The sequence below is a fragment of the Ochotona curzoniae genome, unplaced genomic scaffold (genome assembly GCF_017591425.1).
Source record: "Ochotona curzoniae isolate NIBS_2020 unplaced genomic scaffold, NIBS_Ocur_1.0 contig_2754, whole genome shotgun sequence".
Taxonomy (NCBI): domain Eukaryota; kingdom Metazoa; phylum Chordata; class Mammalia; order Lagomorpha; family Ochotonidae; genus Ochotona; species Ochotona curzoniae.
Window position 1 is genome coordinate 6,465,221 of NW_024465582.1, and position 18,586 is coordinate 6,483,806.

An 18,586-nucleotide genomic window follows, 5' to 3' on the forward strand; every position below is an offset into this window, starting at 1 on the left:
GGCCAGAGGCTGAAGTTCAATGTTACCGGGGAGCCACGTGCGGGGGCTGGGAGCAGGAGTTCACTCTTTTGCCTTTGATTTGCTTCATGGTTTCCACTTAAAAATGTATTTTTTGTGTGTGTGAAATTAGGAAAACAGTTTTGACTACAAAGGCCTCTGGGGATGTCTTCACAGAAAATGTACAGCTTTTGGAGGCAGCTGACAGGCAGTGCCTTGGGGAGCTGTGTCCCATGTCCCTCCATGTGGAGGTGGCACACTGATTTGGCACACCTGTGGTGGCAGAGGGGCAAAGCCAGGAGGGCGGCAGGGAGCACAGAGACACGTGTGCCTTTGTGGCAGCGCCTGTTGCAGCCCCAAGCTTCTGAAGGTTAGTGTCCAGTCCTGTTGGCTGTACACAGGCAGGGAGGGCACCAGTTCCTGGAGCCTCAGCAGGTGCAGGGTTGGGGGCAGCAGACCCCTGTGGGTCTTGACTGTGCGCCTGTGTGTACGCTGAGTCAGGGAACAGGAATGATGCAGGTGATACCCAGGGCAGGGGTACACGAGGGTCCCAGGGCAGCCTGCAGGAGAGGAGCAGGGGACAGGCAGTGGTGTATAGCCAGCCTCCCCTCACCACAGCTTCTCGTGTCCTTGCCAGCTGTCACAAGGGCTGGGTGCCAGAGGTCAGATGTGACACCAGGGCATGAGGAGTCATCACCCCCCAGTGGGATGACTGCATGCCATCACTCCTGACTCTTGGAATCGGGAGGATTCCAAACTTGGAATAGAAAGAAATCTGTCCTTTTGCAAGGGTGGAAAGGCCTGAAGCAGACATGATGCGGACAGCAGCCACGGAGCCCAGTGTCTGGGGATTAGCACTGGGTGGCATGGCAGGGAGCAAGCCTGTGGGGGCGCCGGCAGGAAGTGGCTGTCACCGTGCGTGGCTGCCTCTTGGGACCCTGGCTGTGGCTTGGCCCAGCCCCGGCAGCCGTGAGCTCCTGCAGAGCAAACCAGCAGATGGGAAATCTGTTGCTCTGCCTTTTGAATTAATCCTAAAAATATTTTTTTGTACCAGAAATAACATCTTCTCATTGTACTTTTCCAAAAACTTTTTTTAAAAGGCATCCTGCTAGATCTGTTTTAAATACTTCTATATGGGGTCAGTGCAACTTATATACTGATGGTTAAAGAAAAGTATTTTCAGAGGTAGCTCTGTAATTAGATTTTTTACAAAGAATATAAAAGCCAACTTGGCCCTGCTGTCACCAAGGTTTAATGAAATGTTCAAATTCACACAGACTTCAGGAAAGCCCTGCCTGCTGCTTTAACTCAAATTATTTAAGGCATACCATGTGGTCTCCAAGAGACAGCAGGGACTTCCTACAGCACGGGTGCCGGGCACAGAGCCTGCAGAGGGCGCTGTGGGTCCAAGTCCAGTCTTGCCTTGTATCTGCAGTTTCTTTGCTGTTGTCAGCCAAAAGCGTTCAGAAAGTCCACAGCCCAGCTCCTGCTCAGTCTTTCCCTTGTCTGCTAACACTCAGCCTGCAGCCTGCCAGTGGCCACAGAGAGGGGTCCAGGGGTGAGGGGGAAGGGTGCACAGCCTCAGTGCAGGATGACACGCTCTGTGGATGGATGGTGGGATGGCAGCACGACTGTGGGAGCCCCCCTATCTGTGCACGATGGACAGTTAAGATGCTCAACCATCCCTGGAACCTGCTCCCAGCAGCACAGCCGCTGCCCACTTGCCAAGGGTCTGCAGGTCACTCGTGTGAACCAATGCACTGGCATCTTACGAAGGAGGCTTAGCTAGAGTTGGGAGGACCTGTTCACTGGTGTCCTCTCTCCTGCACCCCCCTGCCCCACCCACCAACCCTCTCCTCCACAAAACCCCATCAGCCCCCCAAATCTGCAATGGAGGCTAAGTCAAGAGAGCAAACGCGGGCTCCCGGATGCTTCTGGAGAGGAGAGGGAAGGCAGGTGCTCAGGGAACGGAGCGCAGCCTGCCACGCTGTCTCTCAGATGCCCTGAGCTGCCCACAGTGTCCCCTTCGGAGACTGCCTACTCTGCTGACAGGGCCTCACAGGAACTGTGCGACTCCCCCCAGGTCACTCGCTGGCTGAGGGCACTGCCGACCCACCAGCCTTGCTCTCGCCTTAACTCCAGGGCGTCTCAAGTGCTGGCCTGTTCCGGCCAAGCGGCAGCCGAGAACTCGGCACGGTTTACCTTTTCCTCCTCCAGCTGTGCCCTGTGCACAAGAGAGTCATTTTCTTCTGCTAGATAATGGGACAATGAGCAACAGTCTCCACCTCCTGGTGCCCGGCCCACCGCCCCTGGCAGAAACAGGCCCAACAGTCTGCCTTTTGTGCAGGACGTGGTGGCAGTGTGCTGCCACGGCTGCAACAAGGCCTTAAGCAGCTGCCCAGGATGGCACGGGCTTGTGGGTAAGCCGGGCAACAGGAAGGTGAGGTGGGGTCATGCTCACGCACTGAACTTGAACTTGGAAAGTGAAGCAAGGGTGCCAACTGGTTTTGATTCAATGGGCTGGGCTTTGGCTGCTTGCAGAGACACCTCTAAGTGACTCGGGGCTCAGGTGGGCCTGCACTGGCCAGAGCCTGGCCTTTGCAGTACCTAAAAGTATCCTTGCTGGGGACGCCGGCCTCAGGGGGAAGTGGGGTGGAGGGCAGACTCGGCCTCTCCCTGTCTTCCAGCAGGGCCTGGGCGAACTGATCAGAAGTCAGGGCTGGAGCAGGTGGCCGGGGCTGGAGAGGGATTAGGAGAGCTATAAATACATCGTTAGGGACCTTGAGCCTGTGTGTGCAAACACAGACTCAGGGCAGGGCCACAGGAGGGGTCTGTCTCCCCATCTCAAGGCTAGCTGCCCCTGGCAGGGCAGACCCACAGTGTCCCAGACAAGGTCCCAGCACAGGGATTTTCTGGGTCCTTCCCTTCTGGGCTGGTCTCTCTGCGGCGTGAGGTTTTGATGCCTGTGACCAAGAGGTGGCGCACACCCAGTGTCTTCACCTTATGTCTTATGGGAAGGGGTTGGGGGAGGAGCGTGCTCCTCAGTGGGCCTGCTTCCCACCGCTGGTCTCTGGCCAGAGGCAGTCCACGCAGGGCCTCTGGGACTGAGGTGGGCCCTGTGCAGACGGGGAGTGAGTCTCTACTCTGTAGCTGGCCCAGGCAGGCGCAGCCTGGCTCCCTGGGGGCCTGACCCTGACACAGAGCAGCCCAGGCGGCCGTAACCTCTCTGATAGACGGCAGAAATTGTGAAACAGGGAAGCCTGCCCTTCAGAGCTTCGTCCAGACAGCTGGAGAGCTCTCCAGAACAAACAGAGCCAGGAGAGGCCAGCAGCTGGGCCGCCTGGGCGTCAGAGGGCGCCATGGTTCCCCAGGGCCGAGGGGGTGCGATGACTCAGCAGAGCGCCCTGGCCCCCTCTGCCCTTTCTAGCAGAGTTCCTGGCAGGCAAGGGCTGCCACTCCGCTGGAGCCTGACAGGCAGGTGCTAAAGCAGCTCACAGACCTGGTGCTGGGAGGCACTGCCACGTGGAATACATCCCGGGGGCAGCAGCAGCAGCCGAGGGCAGAGCACAGAGAAGGGTTGGGGCAACTATGGGCCCGGGAGGCTGCTGGGTGTGCGTGTGCAGGGCTCAGGATGGCTGGGTGCGTGGCCAGTGCTACAGGCCAGGCTGGAAGGGTGCTCTGGGTGAAGGGGCTGGACAAGGGGCTCATCCGTTGAAGGCTTCTGTCATTTCTCGGTGGATCATGGATCAGGCTGGCTGCCCACAGGCAGGGTGAACCAAGGCCTGGGCACCACGCCTGGGAAAGAGGAGGAGGAGGGAGCCAGAGCCTGCACACTGCAGGGAGCAAGTGCCGAAGCTCCCCGTTAGGAGAGATGGCACAGGGAACCGCCAGACTGGGATACACCCCACATTGTGCCCCTTGATCCTGACGCCTCTACAAAGGAGGAGTAGGGTGAGCTGGAAGGCAGGGGGCAGCACCCCCCCGACCCCACCAATGACCACTGACATCCCAGTGTAGAATTGAAATCAAAATGGAGCAAACACGGCTCATTGCTAACTAATACTTCTCACTTTTCTAACTCCTGCTTTGCCTGCGTGGCTAAGGAACTGTATGAGACTGCAGGCTCGCAGCCGAGCCTCTGTGACCTTCAGCATGAACGGTGCCCAGTTCCCAGGGATTCAGGTTCAAGTCCGGTTATCTCATAGATGTTGCCAAGGCCTGAGTCTGGTTGTCTGGACTGCTGGACTGGAGGGAGGATGGGCATAGGCTGCCCAGCTGAGACAGGCAGGGAGCTCGCAGCGCCTCCACTACTGCCACACTACGCAAGCCATTGTCAACCGCCCCATCAAAACTCTGTAATGTGCTGTTCGGGGCTGCCCTCTGGTAAGCGGTGTCGGTCCCGGACTGTCGGTTGCCTTGCCTCTTACTGTAATTAGAGCTTGCTGTGACTGTCACTGGTCTATGTAACATTCTCTTTTAGCGGGAGAGTGGATGCAACACGAGCTGAGGGTGCTCCTGGCTGCCACTGAAGGAGAAGGATGCTGGGGGCACGCCAGGAGCCCAGAGGCCAGCCGGCAGCCAAGATCCGATGGCAGAGGAGGCCAGTCCTTGGCTGCCCCACACACCCGGGCGACTGGGTGTCCCTGGGCTTCCCGTGACCTGCTTGCTGTGCCTCATGGCTAACTACCAAGCCCACATAGCCCTTAGCTGCACGTCGGAGCCGGGCAATCCCGGTGCAGCAAGATGCAGCCAAATTCCCTCGGACTCGCTCGGAGTTTGTGCTCTAGGTTCTGTGAGCAGACGCAATGCCAAAGGACAAAGAAGCAATGGCTTGTCACAGATGACAGGGTGGGAACACCACAGCCTTCCTCCAGCCTCTTGGCTCCAGAGATCATCAAACCCTGCTTTCACCTGGGGACCCCTGGCCAGCAGGTGCTATGTTTGCATGCTTGACAAACAGTCCTGGGGTAGGGGGTGTTGGGAGTGGGGTCTGGCCCTGCATGGGCAGTGCAGGGCAGCTGGCTCCATGCTGATCAGGTCCCCACTAACAGTCCCCTGGAATGTCCTGTTCAAAGTAGCAGCTCCCTAAAACACCTGTTGCCACAACAGTAGGCCGTGCAAGGGCCACCCACACCTTCCCTCCCTGACCACAGCATCCACAGGGGATGGGCTCAAGGAAGCCCTTAGCCACCAAGCTCCCCAGATGCACCAGCGCCTCACTTAAGACCCAAACACATCCTCCCCCAAGCTTCGCGTGAGCTCTGCATCACTGCTGACGCTGCACAGAAGGCTGCACGCGATGCAAATTAGGGCCAGGGTTTGGGGAACCAACGTGGTAATTCTGCTGTGAGTTGCAACACATTTCCCAGGCTGTGCTGCCTGATCTCCACTTCAGGAAGAGGCCACGTGATCTTCCCACAGCTGGCTAGGTGCCTGGCACGCAACGGGGCTCACACACTAGCTGCACACTACACGTGGTTCCTCCCAACGGTGGCCATAAGCACAGAACCCCCAGGCATTGCCAGCTGGTCCCTGCCAGGGCTTCTCCATCCCACAGACCAGCGGGACAAGACCCGAGTCTGTACTGGTGCGGGACAGGTGCGGGCCCCTGGGAGCCCAGGTCGTGAGTTCGCAGGGACAGGGGCGAGGCAGGGGTCCTGAGGCGGCCCTAACGTGGCACCAGGGTCCAGCTACATGTGGTGTTCCTTCCGCTCTGATGATTGCACACACACAGACCCAGCAGCCAGCCCTACCCTGGCCTCACCAGCACATCCCAGTGTTCTGTGGGAGGCTCAGCCCCAGCAGGGATGCACGCATGCCAACTCTCCACTCTCTGTGCCCACGGCAGGTGCGGGAGTGGGGTGTCTGGCACCGTCCTCAGTGAGAGGTCTCAAGTGCGGTCCGTGCTTGGAGCTGGGTGGCTCCAAATGGGCAAGAGTGATGGGCGTGCCTCCTGTTTGTGAACGAGGAGTCTGACAGCATCTGCCCGTCACAGGATGGACTGTCTCCAAAGAGCAAAAGGAAAAACACGCACAGAGATTGAGAAAGTTACAAAGGAGCCTTCAAAAACCTCACAGAAAACGTGCAGTATGGAAAAAACTGGTGCTTGTGCTCCAGGCGGCTTTTTTTTATAGTAAATACATTTGCCTTTTACATCTACTTCCATGAACTGCCTTTCTAGTTCCCGATATTCTTTGGCGTCAAATACACCAACAGCCATTTGCTTCAACACACAGAGCCACGGCTCTCGGCTGACCCCCGTGCACTGCCCACAGCTAGCACTAGTGCCCACAGCTAGCACTCGCCAAGTGCAACTTCCACAGCTCTTACAAGGTGGGCACGTCCTCTCGTCTCCACATGGGGAAACAGGCCCACAAGTTTTTTTTTTTTTTTTTAACAAAAGATGCATCTGTTTATTTAAAAGATAGAGTTAGGGAGATGGAGCTCAGCCACAGCCAAAGTGAGAGTGGGGGAGAGCATGAAAGCTCTCCTAGCTTTTGGTTCACTCCCCCAAATAGCCTCAACGGGCAGCACTAGGCCAGGCTGAAGCCAGGAGCTTCATCCAGTCTCCCATGAGGGAGCAGGGGCCCAAGCACCTGGGCGATCCTCTGCTGCTCCCCCAGGGGAGCTGGACTGGAAGTGGAGCAGCCGGGACGTGAGCTGGTACCCATGTGGAATGGTGGCTCCCCAGGTGGGAACTCAACCTGCTAGACCACAGTGCCAGCCCATGAAGCTCCCATTTATAAGTGACAGTCTCAAAGCCACCCACCGAGGGGAGCCATGCAGCCGGGATCTGAACCTTGACTCTATAACCCCAGGGTCCACACTGACACACTCTGGAGTCCTGTCTTCAATTTCAGGAAAATTCCTCTGCGTCTGTCCCTGGCCTTGCGACAGACACAGAGGGGACAGCCAAGGGCACCACAGCACGACACACGGCCCTTTCCTCCACCTGTACTCCGGAAAGGTCCTTGTCGAAGTGCTGTGCAGGGCTTAGGCGAATCAGACAGGGTCAGCAGACTGGAGCTCTGTGACTGCATCCCTGTGGTTCTGAAAGAAGAGGGATGGGGCCTGGCGCAGTGGCATAGCCAGTTAAACCTCTGCCTGTAAGCACTGGCATTTCGTGTGGGTGCCAGTTGGAGTTCCAGTTGCACCACTTCTGAGCCGGCTCCCTACTAGTGGCCTGGAAAAACAAAGACTGTCCCAAGGCCTTGGGCCCCTGCACCCATGGGAGACCCAAAAGAAGCTCCTGGTTCCTGGCTTTGGACATGTCCAGCTCTAGAGGTTATGACCATTTTGGGGAGTGAGCCAGTGGATCTTGGTCTCTTCTCTCCAAGTAAATGCCTTTCAAATAAGGTGAATAAACCAGGGGAGTCCAGAGGACACACACATGTATACCCTGCCTCTCACCCTGTCATGCCAGCCACTGCCCTGGGTCAGTGCTGGCAAGCAGGCATTGCCAGATGTGGCCCATGTGCCAAAGCAAACATCTTCCTGTTAAAACTCACCCAGTCTGTGGTGCTGTGAGGTTGGCAGCTAAAAGTGAACTAGAACTTGCAAGTGGGGAAAAATAGGGAGACAGAAAAAAGTTTTGGGACAACTGGTGTGTGAGTAGTGGGGAACAGATGCCACTGGGTGGAACGCCAGCAGCTGCCATGCCTCCCCGAGTACTGCAGGACGATTTCAGCTTTGCAGGCCCAACAGGGGCATGGGCTAGTCCTGGGTGCGGCCAGGAGTCAGCCGAGAGGCCCTGGGACTGCAGAGTAACAGCAAGCAGCAGTCACCTGCACGTGTCCTATCAACAGCCACGAGCCCACAGCCTCTACGCCTCCCAAAACTCCAGCGGCCAAGATGCACTTACGGACACGGAGGGAGCTCCAAGCAAACGCCCTGCTTGCATGGACGGAGGACTCGGCCAAATGTCAGGGAAACCAAGCCATGGGCCTAAAGTGCTGATCAACTTCCTCGTGTCTGACTGCGGGGGCAGCTGACACCCAGCTCCACACACTAGCCTGTGGGGACCACAGCAAGCCACTGTGTCCCCGAGACCCAGGGTTGTGGCTGCGGTGGGCAGCAGGGAGGGGCCATGGGGACAGAAGTGAGATGTCACAGCATGATCTCCCCGGCGGAAGGTCTGCCCTCTGATAACACTGGGCACCTCACTCACCCTCCTGACCTTGTCTCAACCCTCTCCGCATGTGTCAACACTCTGGAGGTCAGAGCGTCAACTCAGGCATTTTCTGGTGGACACAACTCAACCCTTAAATGCTAGTAGAAGCTTCTGGATTGTTCATGGCCTCCCTTTCCCATCCACTGGGCTTTATTGGAAAGTCAGATATTCATAGAGGAGGAGAGACAGAGAGGAAGATCTTGTGTCCATTGATTCACTCCTGAAGTGACTGCAACAGCTGGAGCTGAGGCAATCTGAAGCCAGGAACCAGGAGCCTCTTTGGGTTTCCCATGTAGGTACAGCATGTCAAGGCTTTGGGTTGTCCTTGACTGCTTTCCCAGGCCACAAGCAGGGAGCTGGATGGGAAACAGGGTTGCTGGTATTAGAACTGGTACCCATATGGGATCTTGATGTATGCAAGGCAGAGACTTTAGCCGCTAGGCTACTGTGCTGGATCCCATCCACCGACTTTAAAAAGCAAGGCTCAGGAGTCGGACTCAAACTTGTTAGGGTCTGGTGTGGTTGTGTAGCACGCTAAGGCTCTGCATGTCGTGCAAGCATCCCATATGGACACCAGTTCATGTCTTGGCTGTTCCACTTCCCATTCAGCTCCCTGCGTGTGGCCTGGGAAAGCAGTACAGTATGGCCCAAGGCCTTGGGACCCTACACCCAAGTAGCCGACCTGGAAGAAGCTGCAGGCCTGGCTTCGGATCAGCTCAGTTTTGGTCACTGTGGCCACTTGGGGAGTGTACTAGCAGATGGAAGATCTGCCTCTCTTTCTCTCTCTGTAAATCTGCTCTTTAAATAAAAATTAAGACATTTTTAAAAAAGACTCCTGCTCTCTTTTTTTTTAAGCACCAGAGTTGAACAATGCCAAGACCACTGACCTCAGGCGCCTCTTACTGCAATGGGCAGTGGAATTGGATGGTGCCCCGGCAGGCGGCATGTTCTGCGAGTGACTCACGGCCCATCCTCCCCACCCCCGCCACCATCACACCAAGCAGCCTTCAGTTGGTGAAGCTAGGGTGGTCAGCCTGAGGTGACAGGTGGGGATCAGCTGTGGGGTGGCTTGGAACAATCTGGATGTGAGTGTGCAAAGAAAGGGGAGGGTCTTTAAAATGCCCAGTTCACCAAAATTCAACCGTGGAGTAGCTGACTGGGCCGACCAACAATCTGTGGAATTTACTGAATTCTTAAGGCCTCGGGGGCAGGTCCCAGACACAGAGGATGCTGCTTGGGGACCCCCACCCTGGAGTGCCTGGGTTCGAATCCCAGCTCTGCCTCCACTTCCAGCTTCCTGTTAACACATCCCTGGGAGACAGCTGGCTCAAGTGCCAGCCCACGTGGGATATAGGCCTGTTGAGCTCTGGGCTCCATCCCAGTTCAGCCTGCTATTGTAGGCGTGTAGTGGCAAGAAACCAGTGGATGGGAGGTGAAGTTAAAAAACAACAACAAAAGAAACTTTAAAATGGACAAAAACAGGGCCCGGCAGCGTGGCCTAGCGGCTAAAGTCCTCGCCTTGAATGCGCCGGGATCCCATACGGGCGCTGGTTCTAATCCCGGCAGCTTCACTTCCCATCCAGCTCCCTGCTTGTGGCCTGGGAAGGCAGTCGAGGACGGCCCAAAGCCTTGGGACCCTGCACCCATGTGGGAGACCCGGAAGAAGTTCCTGGATCCTAGCATCCGCTGTTGCACTCACTTGGGGAGTGAATCAATGGACGGAAGATCATCCTCTCTGTCTCTCCTCCTCTCTGTATATCTGACTTTCCAATAAATAAATAAATCTCTAAAAATAAATAAAATGGACAAAAACAAAAGAGCAACAACAAAAACCAGGCTGTAATGCAAGCGCTTGCCGCTGCAGCAGTCCGCGCTGGGAGGAGAGAGGCGAGAGGGCTGCCCCGCGGGGCCACACTCAGCCTCTGCACTTCCCCTGCTGCCTTTTGGCCCCTTCTTAAACCTCCTCTCTCTCAGCATGATCCTGACCACCGGCCCGGTGACCTTCATCTTGTCCATCTCCCTGACATGCAGGCCTCGTGCCTCCTCCGCCTCTGCAGGGCGCAGGCAGCGGGGGCTGCGGAGGACGGTTCGGTGTGGGCAAGTGGTGCGGGAGGAAGACAAGTGACCCTGCTGGCTCCGCTTGGCAGAGCTCTGCCCGGACGGCTGCCTGTCGAACACGGAGGCCTGGCAAGGTCTCGGCTGCAGCTAAGCCTGGGCCCTGCCTGGATCCTTCCCCGCCCGCCTCTTGGCACCAATGCCCCTAGGCTCAGGCGGCGGGGAGCCCAGGAAGGTGAACTCCGCTCTGAGGATGCCCCTGCCTCATCACGTGATCTGCTAGGCACTTCACAATGAGCTTTTTTTTAAAAAAACATTTATTTTGGATCAATCAGCAAATTTGATAAATTCACCTGCTAGATGTGCTGGCTGTCACTGAATCCCATGGTACCCAGGACTGGGGTGGGAGTTGGAGGGACATGCCACCCTTTACGGACACACCTTCCCCACCTGGAGGAAGACATGCAGGGGCCTAGTGAGTGCTTCTTGCTTCCCACAAACCCACAGGCCAGGCCAACAGGTCACACACAACACAGGCCTACAGTGGTATTTACATGTGGCTGTTTCTGTAGGCTTCAGCGCTGCCTGCACCTGCTGCAACTGAACTCACTGGCCCAGAAGGTCCACCAGAAGAGAGAGTAGCCAGGACCGCCCTCCCAGCCACACCTGCCAGCCTCAGCGGCCACAGCACCGGGGGAGACGCAGTGCCATGTGGCCGCTTGCGGGGACTGCCTGCTCCCAAGCACTGGCTCCCTCACTGTGCTGCCACTTGGTGCCAGCTGTGTAGTCATGCCAGCATGGCCCCACGCACGAGTGCGCCCGCCGACTCTGCTGTCCACACAGCTTCCCGCAGGCTCCATTTCTCTTTCTCCAGCCACCTTGCTAACCCTGCGCCCCAGACCCGTGCTGCCGCCTGACGACTTTCAACACAACAGTTCTCCCATTTTGAAGTTCATCTTCTGGATCAATGAAGGCCAGGCCTCCTCAGCCTGCAACACCCCAGCCCGCCCTGAACTCGCATGAGAAGATAAGGAGATAATGAGCAGCTGCCGATGCTCCCAGGGACAGAAAAAGTCCCTCCCCCCCACCCTCCGCCCTGCGCTCCTGGCTTAACTCTGCCAGTAGAGCTGAGCTGGCAGGCACTGGCTGTTGCCCTTGAAAGAGTGACTGTTCTAAAAACGTTTGGGTCAGAGGAGGAGAGCAGGGGCTGGCACTGTGGCGCTGTGGGTTAAGACGCAGTCTTCAATGCTGACATCCCATTTGAGCACAGGTTCACGGCCCAGCTGCTCCTTCTCTGATCCAGCTCCTTGCTAATGGCCTGGAGAAGCAGCAGCAGATGGTCCAAGGGCTGGGGTCCCCCAATGGCTAGATGGGGTCCCCCGATGGCTAGCTGGGCTCCTGCCCTTGGCCTGACCCAGCCCTGCTGCTGTAGCATGGATGAGCAGATGGAAATGCGTGTATTTGCTCAGTCTCCTCTTCAAATACCTTTTAATAGTATGAGAGCAGAACCAACTTTTGGAGTGAAATACAGACTCTAAATTTAAGTGAAAAACTCTTTCCTAGGGAATAGAGAAGCAGGTCATTGCAGCACGTGGATGACACTTGGCTCTTAGTAACCACCCAAAGTGACACTTCCATTTTTCACATGCAAAGGCAGACGCCGAACCCACAACGCCAGGTCCTTGAAGAATGGGCGCATTGTGCTGGCGGAGATGGAGTTTCATCCTGGCCAGTCCAAACTTCCCATGTAAGTGAGCATCACTGGCTCGCGGAGCAGGCTCCGGCGACAGCCAGCTTCCCAGGAAGAGCCAAGCACCAGGAAAGGTGCCAGGAAGCGGCCAGGTCACCCAGAGCACTTGCGCAGTACACGGAACCACCTGCCAGAATGCACATGGCCTGTGCCCGGCAGGGTCTGCGACCACCCTGAGCACAAAGCACCTGCGAGGAGCTCTCAAACTGGGGCCAGTGGAACACAAGAAAGCAGTTGTTCCCCAGGGCGCTGCTGCCCTCACCTTCAGTTACCAGTTACGAGCAGATGGCACCCATTCCCTGTTTCCTTCTCTGCGCCTGGCAGGACACTGGGTCCCGGCGATGACCGACAGCTACTGCGCAGACCCTGGTTGGAGATGTTCAGCAATGGCTGAACAGGATGGAGGACAAGTGACGTCAGGAAGTGTGTGCCCATTCTAATGATGTTTGAAATTCAATCCAGCAAAACCTCGCTTTGCCACGTGTCTCTGAATGACACTTCCTCTAGCAAAGGGGCAGAGCATGTGGTGTACTCAAAGAGTGGCAAATTCAATGACAAAGGCTTTTCCTGGTAAGGAGCCACTGTCAGCTTCCAGCCCAGTCCAGGGCCGACACCTTTTGGAGGCCAGACCTGGAGAGTCACCCTGGAGGCTGGGCTCTAGCTTGTCCCAGGTGGGCATGGCAGCTCACTACAGTGACAAGTCAAGTTTGGGTGCGAAACAAACCCATCAGATTCTAAAATCCACATGGAGTCGTCTTCATTTTTCCATGAAGTTCCTAAGGAGACTCCTGTGCATGGCTTTCCAAATGTTTTTTTTTTTTTTTTTTATCCAAATAAACACTATCTTTCAATTTCAATGCCTGAAGCCCACTTGCTGTTAGTGGTGCTTGAACCGGCCGCCTGAGTTTTCTCTGAGAATCAGTAGGCTTTGGCCACCTCTTCGCCAGGTGCCTGTGCTCAGGTGTGAGTCTGCCCTGAGATACCCACAGCGGTGCACGGCTGCTCTAATCCTCAAACAACACCACAGGAAACCTCAAAACTCAACAGCTCACATGTCAGCATTTCTCCAGATCCCAATAAACTTGCTGCACAACATTGTTCGAGGCACAGGTGATCTTTCGTGAGAAAGCAGACAGAGGCAAGGCCCTTGTACCTAGGCTGGTGAAATGCGACTGGAGCTGGGTGCGGAAAAGTTTACACAGCACACAAAGCCAGAGGCGGCTTAGCTTGGGCTGGCCCAGCCAGGAACAGGGAGCACCAGAGCGTGGAGTGCCAGCAGCAGGGAGCACTGGGAGCATGGAGTGCTGGGAGCACAGAGCACCAGAGCACGGGGTGCCAGGGGCAGGGAGTGCTGGGAGCATGGGGCACCAGGAGCAGGGAGTTCCAGGATCAGGGGGCACCGGGAGCTGTCATCCGTGCGCGTAGGCCTTGGTCACAGCGCCTGGCGCCCAGCTCGCTCCACTGGCAACTTTCAGTGCCCTCGCCCAGGCTCCAGAAGCTGAAGTCTGTGCCCGGAATGGAAACCTCTCTGCTTTTTTTCCTAACACACTCCTCTGGGTGTGTTGCTAATATTTTGTGTTTTGCTAATATTTTAGGGAACTATGGAAAAAAATGGGACACACTGGAGAGTCAAGTTCTTGCTGACAGGGGTGTGGGGTCCTCTGGGGTGAGCAGCCTGCACTGGCAGCAATTCCTCCCTGGCTCCCGAGGGAGTGACCCGCAGGAGGGGTGGTGTGGGTGGGGACTGGGCGGCAATGCTGGGGACACCTGTTTATTTCCCTGTTGCCTGTGTTACACTCTGCTCCAGTGTGGAGCAATGGGTCAGCCAGGAAGCTACTTGTTTTGAACAACAACAACGTTCAATCCATGTCACTTCAGGTACACTAACAGGACACATCAAGCTAATGGCTCTTGGGATGACGACCAGAAGGACAATGGTTACCATGTTCCTAATATCAGCATGACTCAATGCCTTAAGAGTTAGGGATGCAGACCTTCACACACACCCAGGCCATTCTGGATATAACAGAGCACCTCTTCGTGCAAGGGTTCAACGCCACTCCCTGGAAACAGCAGCCATGACAACTGGCAAGGAGCACTGGGCTGAGACCGGCAGCCCCGCTCTTCCGTACCCAGCCCTCACCCCCAGCTCCTGCCACTGCCAAGGAATGTTCTGAAGAACTCCGTACTGCACACCACATCCTCCGGGTTCTAGAGCAAGCACATGTACACATGGATTCCCGCCGAGTCTGACAAAGGCAGGAGGCTGTACCCATGGACACTGACGGCCCTGCCCATGGCACAGTGAGATCCCTGCTGTTGACACTGTCCTCTGGGGACACACAGGGCCTGGGACTGAGAGGGACTCCTTAAGTAGGTATTGCAGGTGCACAGGGAGCAGGCCCTATCAGCCTAATATAAGTAGAAAGCATTTTTTTTTTAAACCAAAGAAATGGAAATAACACCAATAACACTTAGGGAAAGGACAGGGTTACAAAATTGATCCTGGGGGTTTAAAAAAGGGGCTGGGCACGGTAGTAGCCAAGTGGCTGAGGTCCTCACCTTGTATGCATCGGGATCCCAAACAGGGCCTGCTTCCCATCCAGCTCCCTGCTTCTGGCATGCAGGGGTTGGGGGTGCAGTCAGGGAAGGCCCAGAGCCTTGGGACCCTGCACCCATGTGGGAGACCCGGAAGAAGCTCCTGGCTTCAGACTGGCTCAGCTCTCTGGCCGTTGTGGCCAGTCGGGGAGTGAGTCAGCAGACAGAAGATCTTCCCCTCTGCCTCTCCTCCTCTCTGTATATCTGACTTTTCAAAGAAAATAAATAAATGGTTTTTCAGAAAAAGGGGAGTGGGGAGACTGGACATTTTCTAGTGAGACAAGAATGCTATGTCAATTGAAGGCCCAGTGTGGCATTTCACGAGGCCCCAGGAATGCCAGACGCCCACCTTGCGTTCTGAGAGCCCGCGGCCTCCTTGGTAACACGCACTTCCAGGTCGGGAAGAAGGCATTTTGAAGAGGTGGCTAACTAACCGGACCCCACATGCTGGAAGCCAGATTTCTCCCTGGAATGTGGGGATGTCCGCGTTTACAGACGGCGAGCGAGGGGAGCGCGGAAGCCAGTGGCGCCCTGCTTACCGTCAGCGATAAGGCCATGCACACGAACGTGAACTTCTTGATGTGGCTGGCGGTGACCGTGGTGCTCGTGTTGGCGAGCTTGTTGCTCGGGTTGTTCTGGGGAAAGTAGAGCAGAGTGGTGAGGACGGCTGGGCTCTGGCTGGTCCTGGGCCAAACCGCCCACACCCCGGGGATGGCACAGGGCAGCCTGTTTAGTCCGAGTCTCGCTCAGAGAGCTGCTGGGTTCCAGCACTTGAATGTTCCCCAGGGAGCAGTGGGGACTGAGGCTGCCCTCTCCATGTGGCGCTGGGCCAGCCACCTCTCCCAGACCTGGCCCTAGTGCACACTGTGCCCAGCCAGCCGATGCCTCTCCTGAAATGCAGGGCTCTGCTGGGTGACCTCCCAGCTCACCTCCCTACCAGAAGGGCTTCCACCCCACAGGGGATTCGAGGCCTACCTGAGCCCACACGCCTCTTCCTGCCTTGCTGTGTCTGTATCCCGTCCGCCCCGGGCCTCCTGCCCTGCCCCTCACACCTGTGCTTTGTTCCGCCCTAATCACAGCCCCTGTTCCTCCCCCATCCCACAGCCTCCCGACCTTTGCCCGCCAGGCTGTCACTGGTCCCCGCCTTCTTTCCCACGGTTCCCATGCGACAGGTGCTGTGTCCTGTGACGCACGCTCCCTGGGAGGCCGTGCCCTGGCTTGGTTTGCCAGCCTCATGGAGCAGACCCAGATGCTGCAGGGGGCTGGCTCATCCCCCACCCTAGCCCCACCCCCGAGAATGCATCTCACCTCTCCCGACTCCTCCTCCTCCTTAACCACCAGCAGAGAACCAGACCCTGAACCTCAGGCAAAAGGATCACAAACAAATCCTCCACAGCTGGTACCACTGCAGCTCCCGCCAGGCCCCACCTGGGATGGGTGTGGGCCCTGCCTGGAGCTGGGGGCCAATGCGACCTTGCAAAGCCCTTCCCCTGGTGGCTGCCCCTGGCCCAGGCCCTTCATAAATTCTCACCTCTAGAACTTAGCTGCTTTTCTGAAAAGCCCCTGCCATTGCGGCCAAGCATCAGCCACAGTGCCCACGCAAGAACTCCTCCCACACTGTCCCCGTGCTGTGACGGTGGGGCCCTGCTGGGAGGGGACGGGCAGGATGGGGCTGGAAGGAGTCAGGCGACCTTGCCTCAATGTCCCAAGGAACGGCAGCAGCGCCAGTGTCGTCTGTAAAATGCCACGTGCAGCTGCACAGGCCCTCGAGGCTTGGATCAGCATGACACGTCACTGCTCGCTTGCTCACAAACACGCCCCTGCAGGCAGCCCGGCAGTGGAGAAGCCGCACGTGTGGAACCACTCTCCCTGTGGGCAGCTGAAGCCCCCGAAAGCGCGAGGGAGCCTTTCAGTCTCTCAGCCCCAGAACACCCTAAAGGGCTGAGGACATCAATGGCTGACGCAGCCAGCTGCGGCTGCGATACCGGGAGCAAGCTGCACACACAGTGCTTGCGACGGCCCCCTGGGGTGTCTGCAAACAGTGGGTGGGCTTTCAGTAGGGTTTTGAGTATCTAGAGGTGGGCTTGCTAAAGGAACGTTTTGCACGGCTCCTGTTCTCTGAGATTAGAAATGAAACCACGCTTTTCTTGGCGGCTCCTGCTGAAACCAATACACGCTGTATTGTTAAGCTTTATTACTGGCCCAAAGCAAGTTCACCTGGGACTGTCTCAGCTGGGTCGGTCTGACCCTTCAGCACCTGCTCCTCCAATCTAGCTTTGTCAGAAACTCTCGCAGAACAGCTGTGCAACCAGGAGGTCCCAATGCCCTCTGGTTTTCTAGGATCGGTGAGGACATGTGTGTTCCTTGAAATGAAGACAGAGACTTCTACCCACAGACTGAGCTGGGCTCACTCAAACGCAAAGCGTCTACTTCTCCTGCGAGGGACGTGTGCCCGTGGGGTCAAGTCCCCTACAAGGGACATGTGTCTGTGCCAGAGGCTGGTGTGCCAGGGGTCTGGGGCATGCTTTGGGAGAAGTTCTGCTTCCCCTGTGTCTGCTGGAGGGTGCACGAGTCCACCTGCACAGTTCTGAGACAGGTGGGCCAGCCCACCTCACATGAGGTTGTGTGTGCAAAGCTGAGCTACACCTCCTGGGCGAGTGTGCGGGTCACTGAAGAGGCAGGCGGAGGGGATCTGGAGAGGAGCCTAGCGGCTGAGCACGGGGAGGACCTCCAGGGTGGGCAGGTGTGTGCATGTGTGTGTGCGAATGTGCACGTTTTGTATAAGCAGGCACTAGTGTGGAGAGAGGTCTATGGAGCGGGTGCTCTCCCATCAGCAGCTTGTCCCAAAGATTTGTCAGCGGGAGGTGGGGGATCCCCTGGGTCAAGTACAAGGTCGAGGTGGAGGGTAAGAAGCTTCCTCTGTACCCTCACCCTCTGGGACCTGACCTCCTCCCTGAAGCCCATCAACAGGCTCTGTACCCTCACCCTCTGGGGGCCTGACCTCCTCCCCGAAGCCCATCAACAGAGGACTCTCCAAAGCACGTGACCGTGCAATGCAGGGAGGGCTGGCAGCCTGTGGTTTGGCCTCACGTGTGTAGCTGCCTGCACCCCCAGGGAGCTAGTTTGGGGGCCGCAGGAAGTCCAGCACTAGGGAGGCTCAGAGCCCCTTCTAGCCTTTCTGATCTGCCTATTTACAGCAGAAACAAAACCTGACATGTTCATCCGTCCTAAGAATTTATTTCCCCTTTTGCCAGCAAGTAGTGTCTCCACAGGCATCAGCTACAAGTGACCATGGAAACCTCAACGCTCAAAGCATGACGGCGGCAGAGCAAAGGCAGCCGAGATCTGCCTCTGCTGTTTTGGGAGGAAAACGTTCCGCAGTTACAACCCTCCTCCCGCCAGCCATGGCCATGTTAGCCGTGTTAGAGGGGAGCAGGATGCAGAAACATCAAACCCACCCTACTCGGAGCCCTCTGTCCATCACATGGCAAAAGTGGGCATGCAACGTCGCGTGCGCGGGCCTCACCTTGTCGAAAGCTGGGTAGACAGCGCGGATCTCCGTCAGCCAGCCGTACGGCATGTGCCCCACAGGGTATGTGGCTGTCAAAATCGCCACCGCCTGCAAGAGGAAGGGCCAGCAGGGTCACTGTGGGCTTCAACAAGGTCATCAGTCCCTGCCAAGCACCTGTCACGGGGCAGATCCTGCCACAACAGGTGACAAGCACCGGCTAGCTGCAGGACAGCAGCTAGCTGGACACCCCAAGAGTGGATCAAGCGAGCCTGGAGAGTGGCTACAAGACCTAGAGCATGTGGACTCAACCAGAAACAGGACTGGGGCACTAGCTGGGGAGACCAAGGCTGCACCCCACACTGCCAGATCCCAGAACCATCATTCTTTTCATGCAGCCAGATGTAACCCTCTAGTCTCACCGTGGGACCAGGAGTCTTTTCCCCTTTGGCCCCCAGCGTGTACCCCCTGCCTCCCGAGTGTCCATGCTGGGAAGCCACCTGCTGCT

At 56.9% G+C, this 18,586-nt stretch overlaps 1 protein-coding gene across 1 annotated transcript in view; it reads right to left on the reverse strand.

Moving 5' to 3' along the window:
• ANKH (ANKH inorganic pyrophosphate transport regulator) overlaps positions 1-18,586 on the reverse strand; it is a 110,221-nt gene that overhangs the window by 10,502 nt on the left and 81,133 nt on the right. Inside the window, exons 7-8 of the mRNA XM_040977424.1 lie at positions 18,097-18,189; positions 15,110-15,205 (exon numbers count right to left, since the gene is read on the reverse strand). Coding sequence (XP_040833358.1) covers positions 15,110-15,205; positions 18,097-18,189 — 189 coding nt within the window. The remainder of the gene's footprint in view (positions 1-15,109; positions 15,206-18,096; positions 18,190-18,586) is intronic.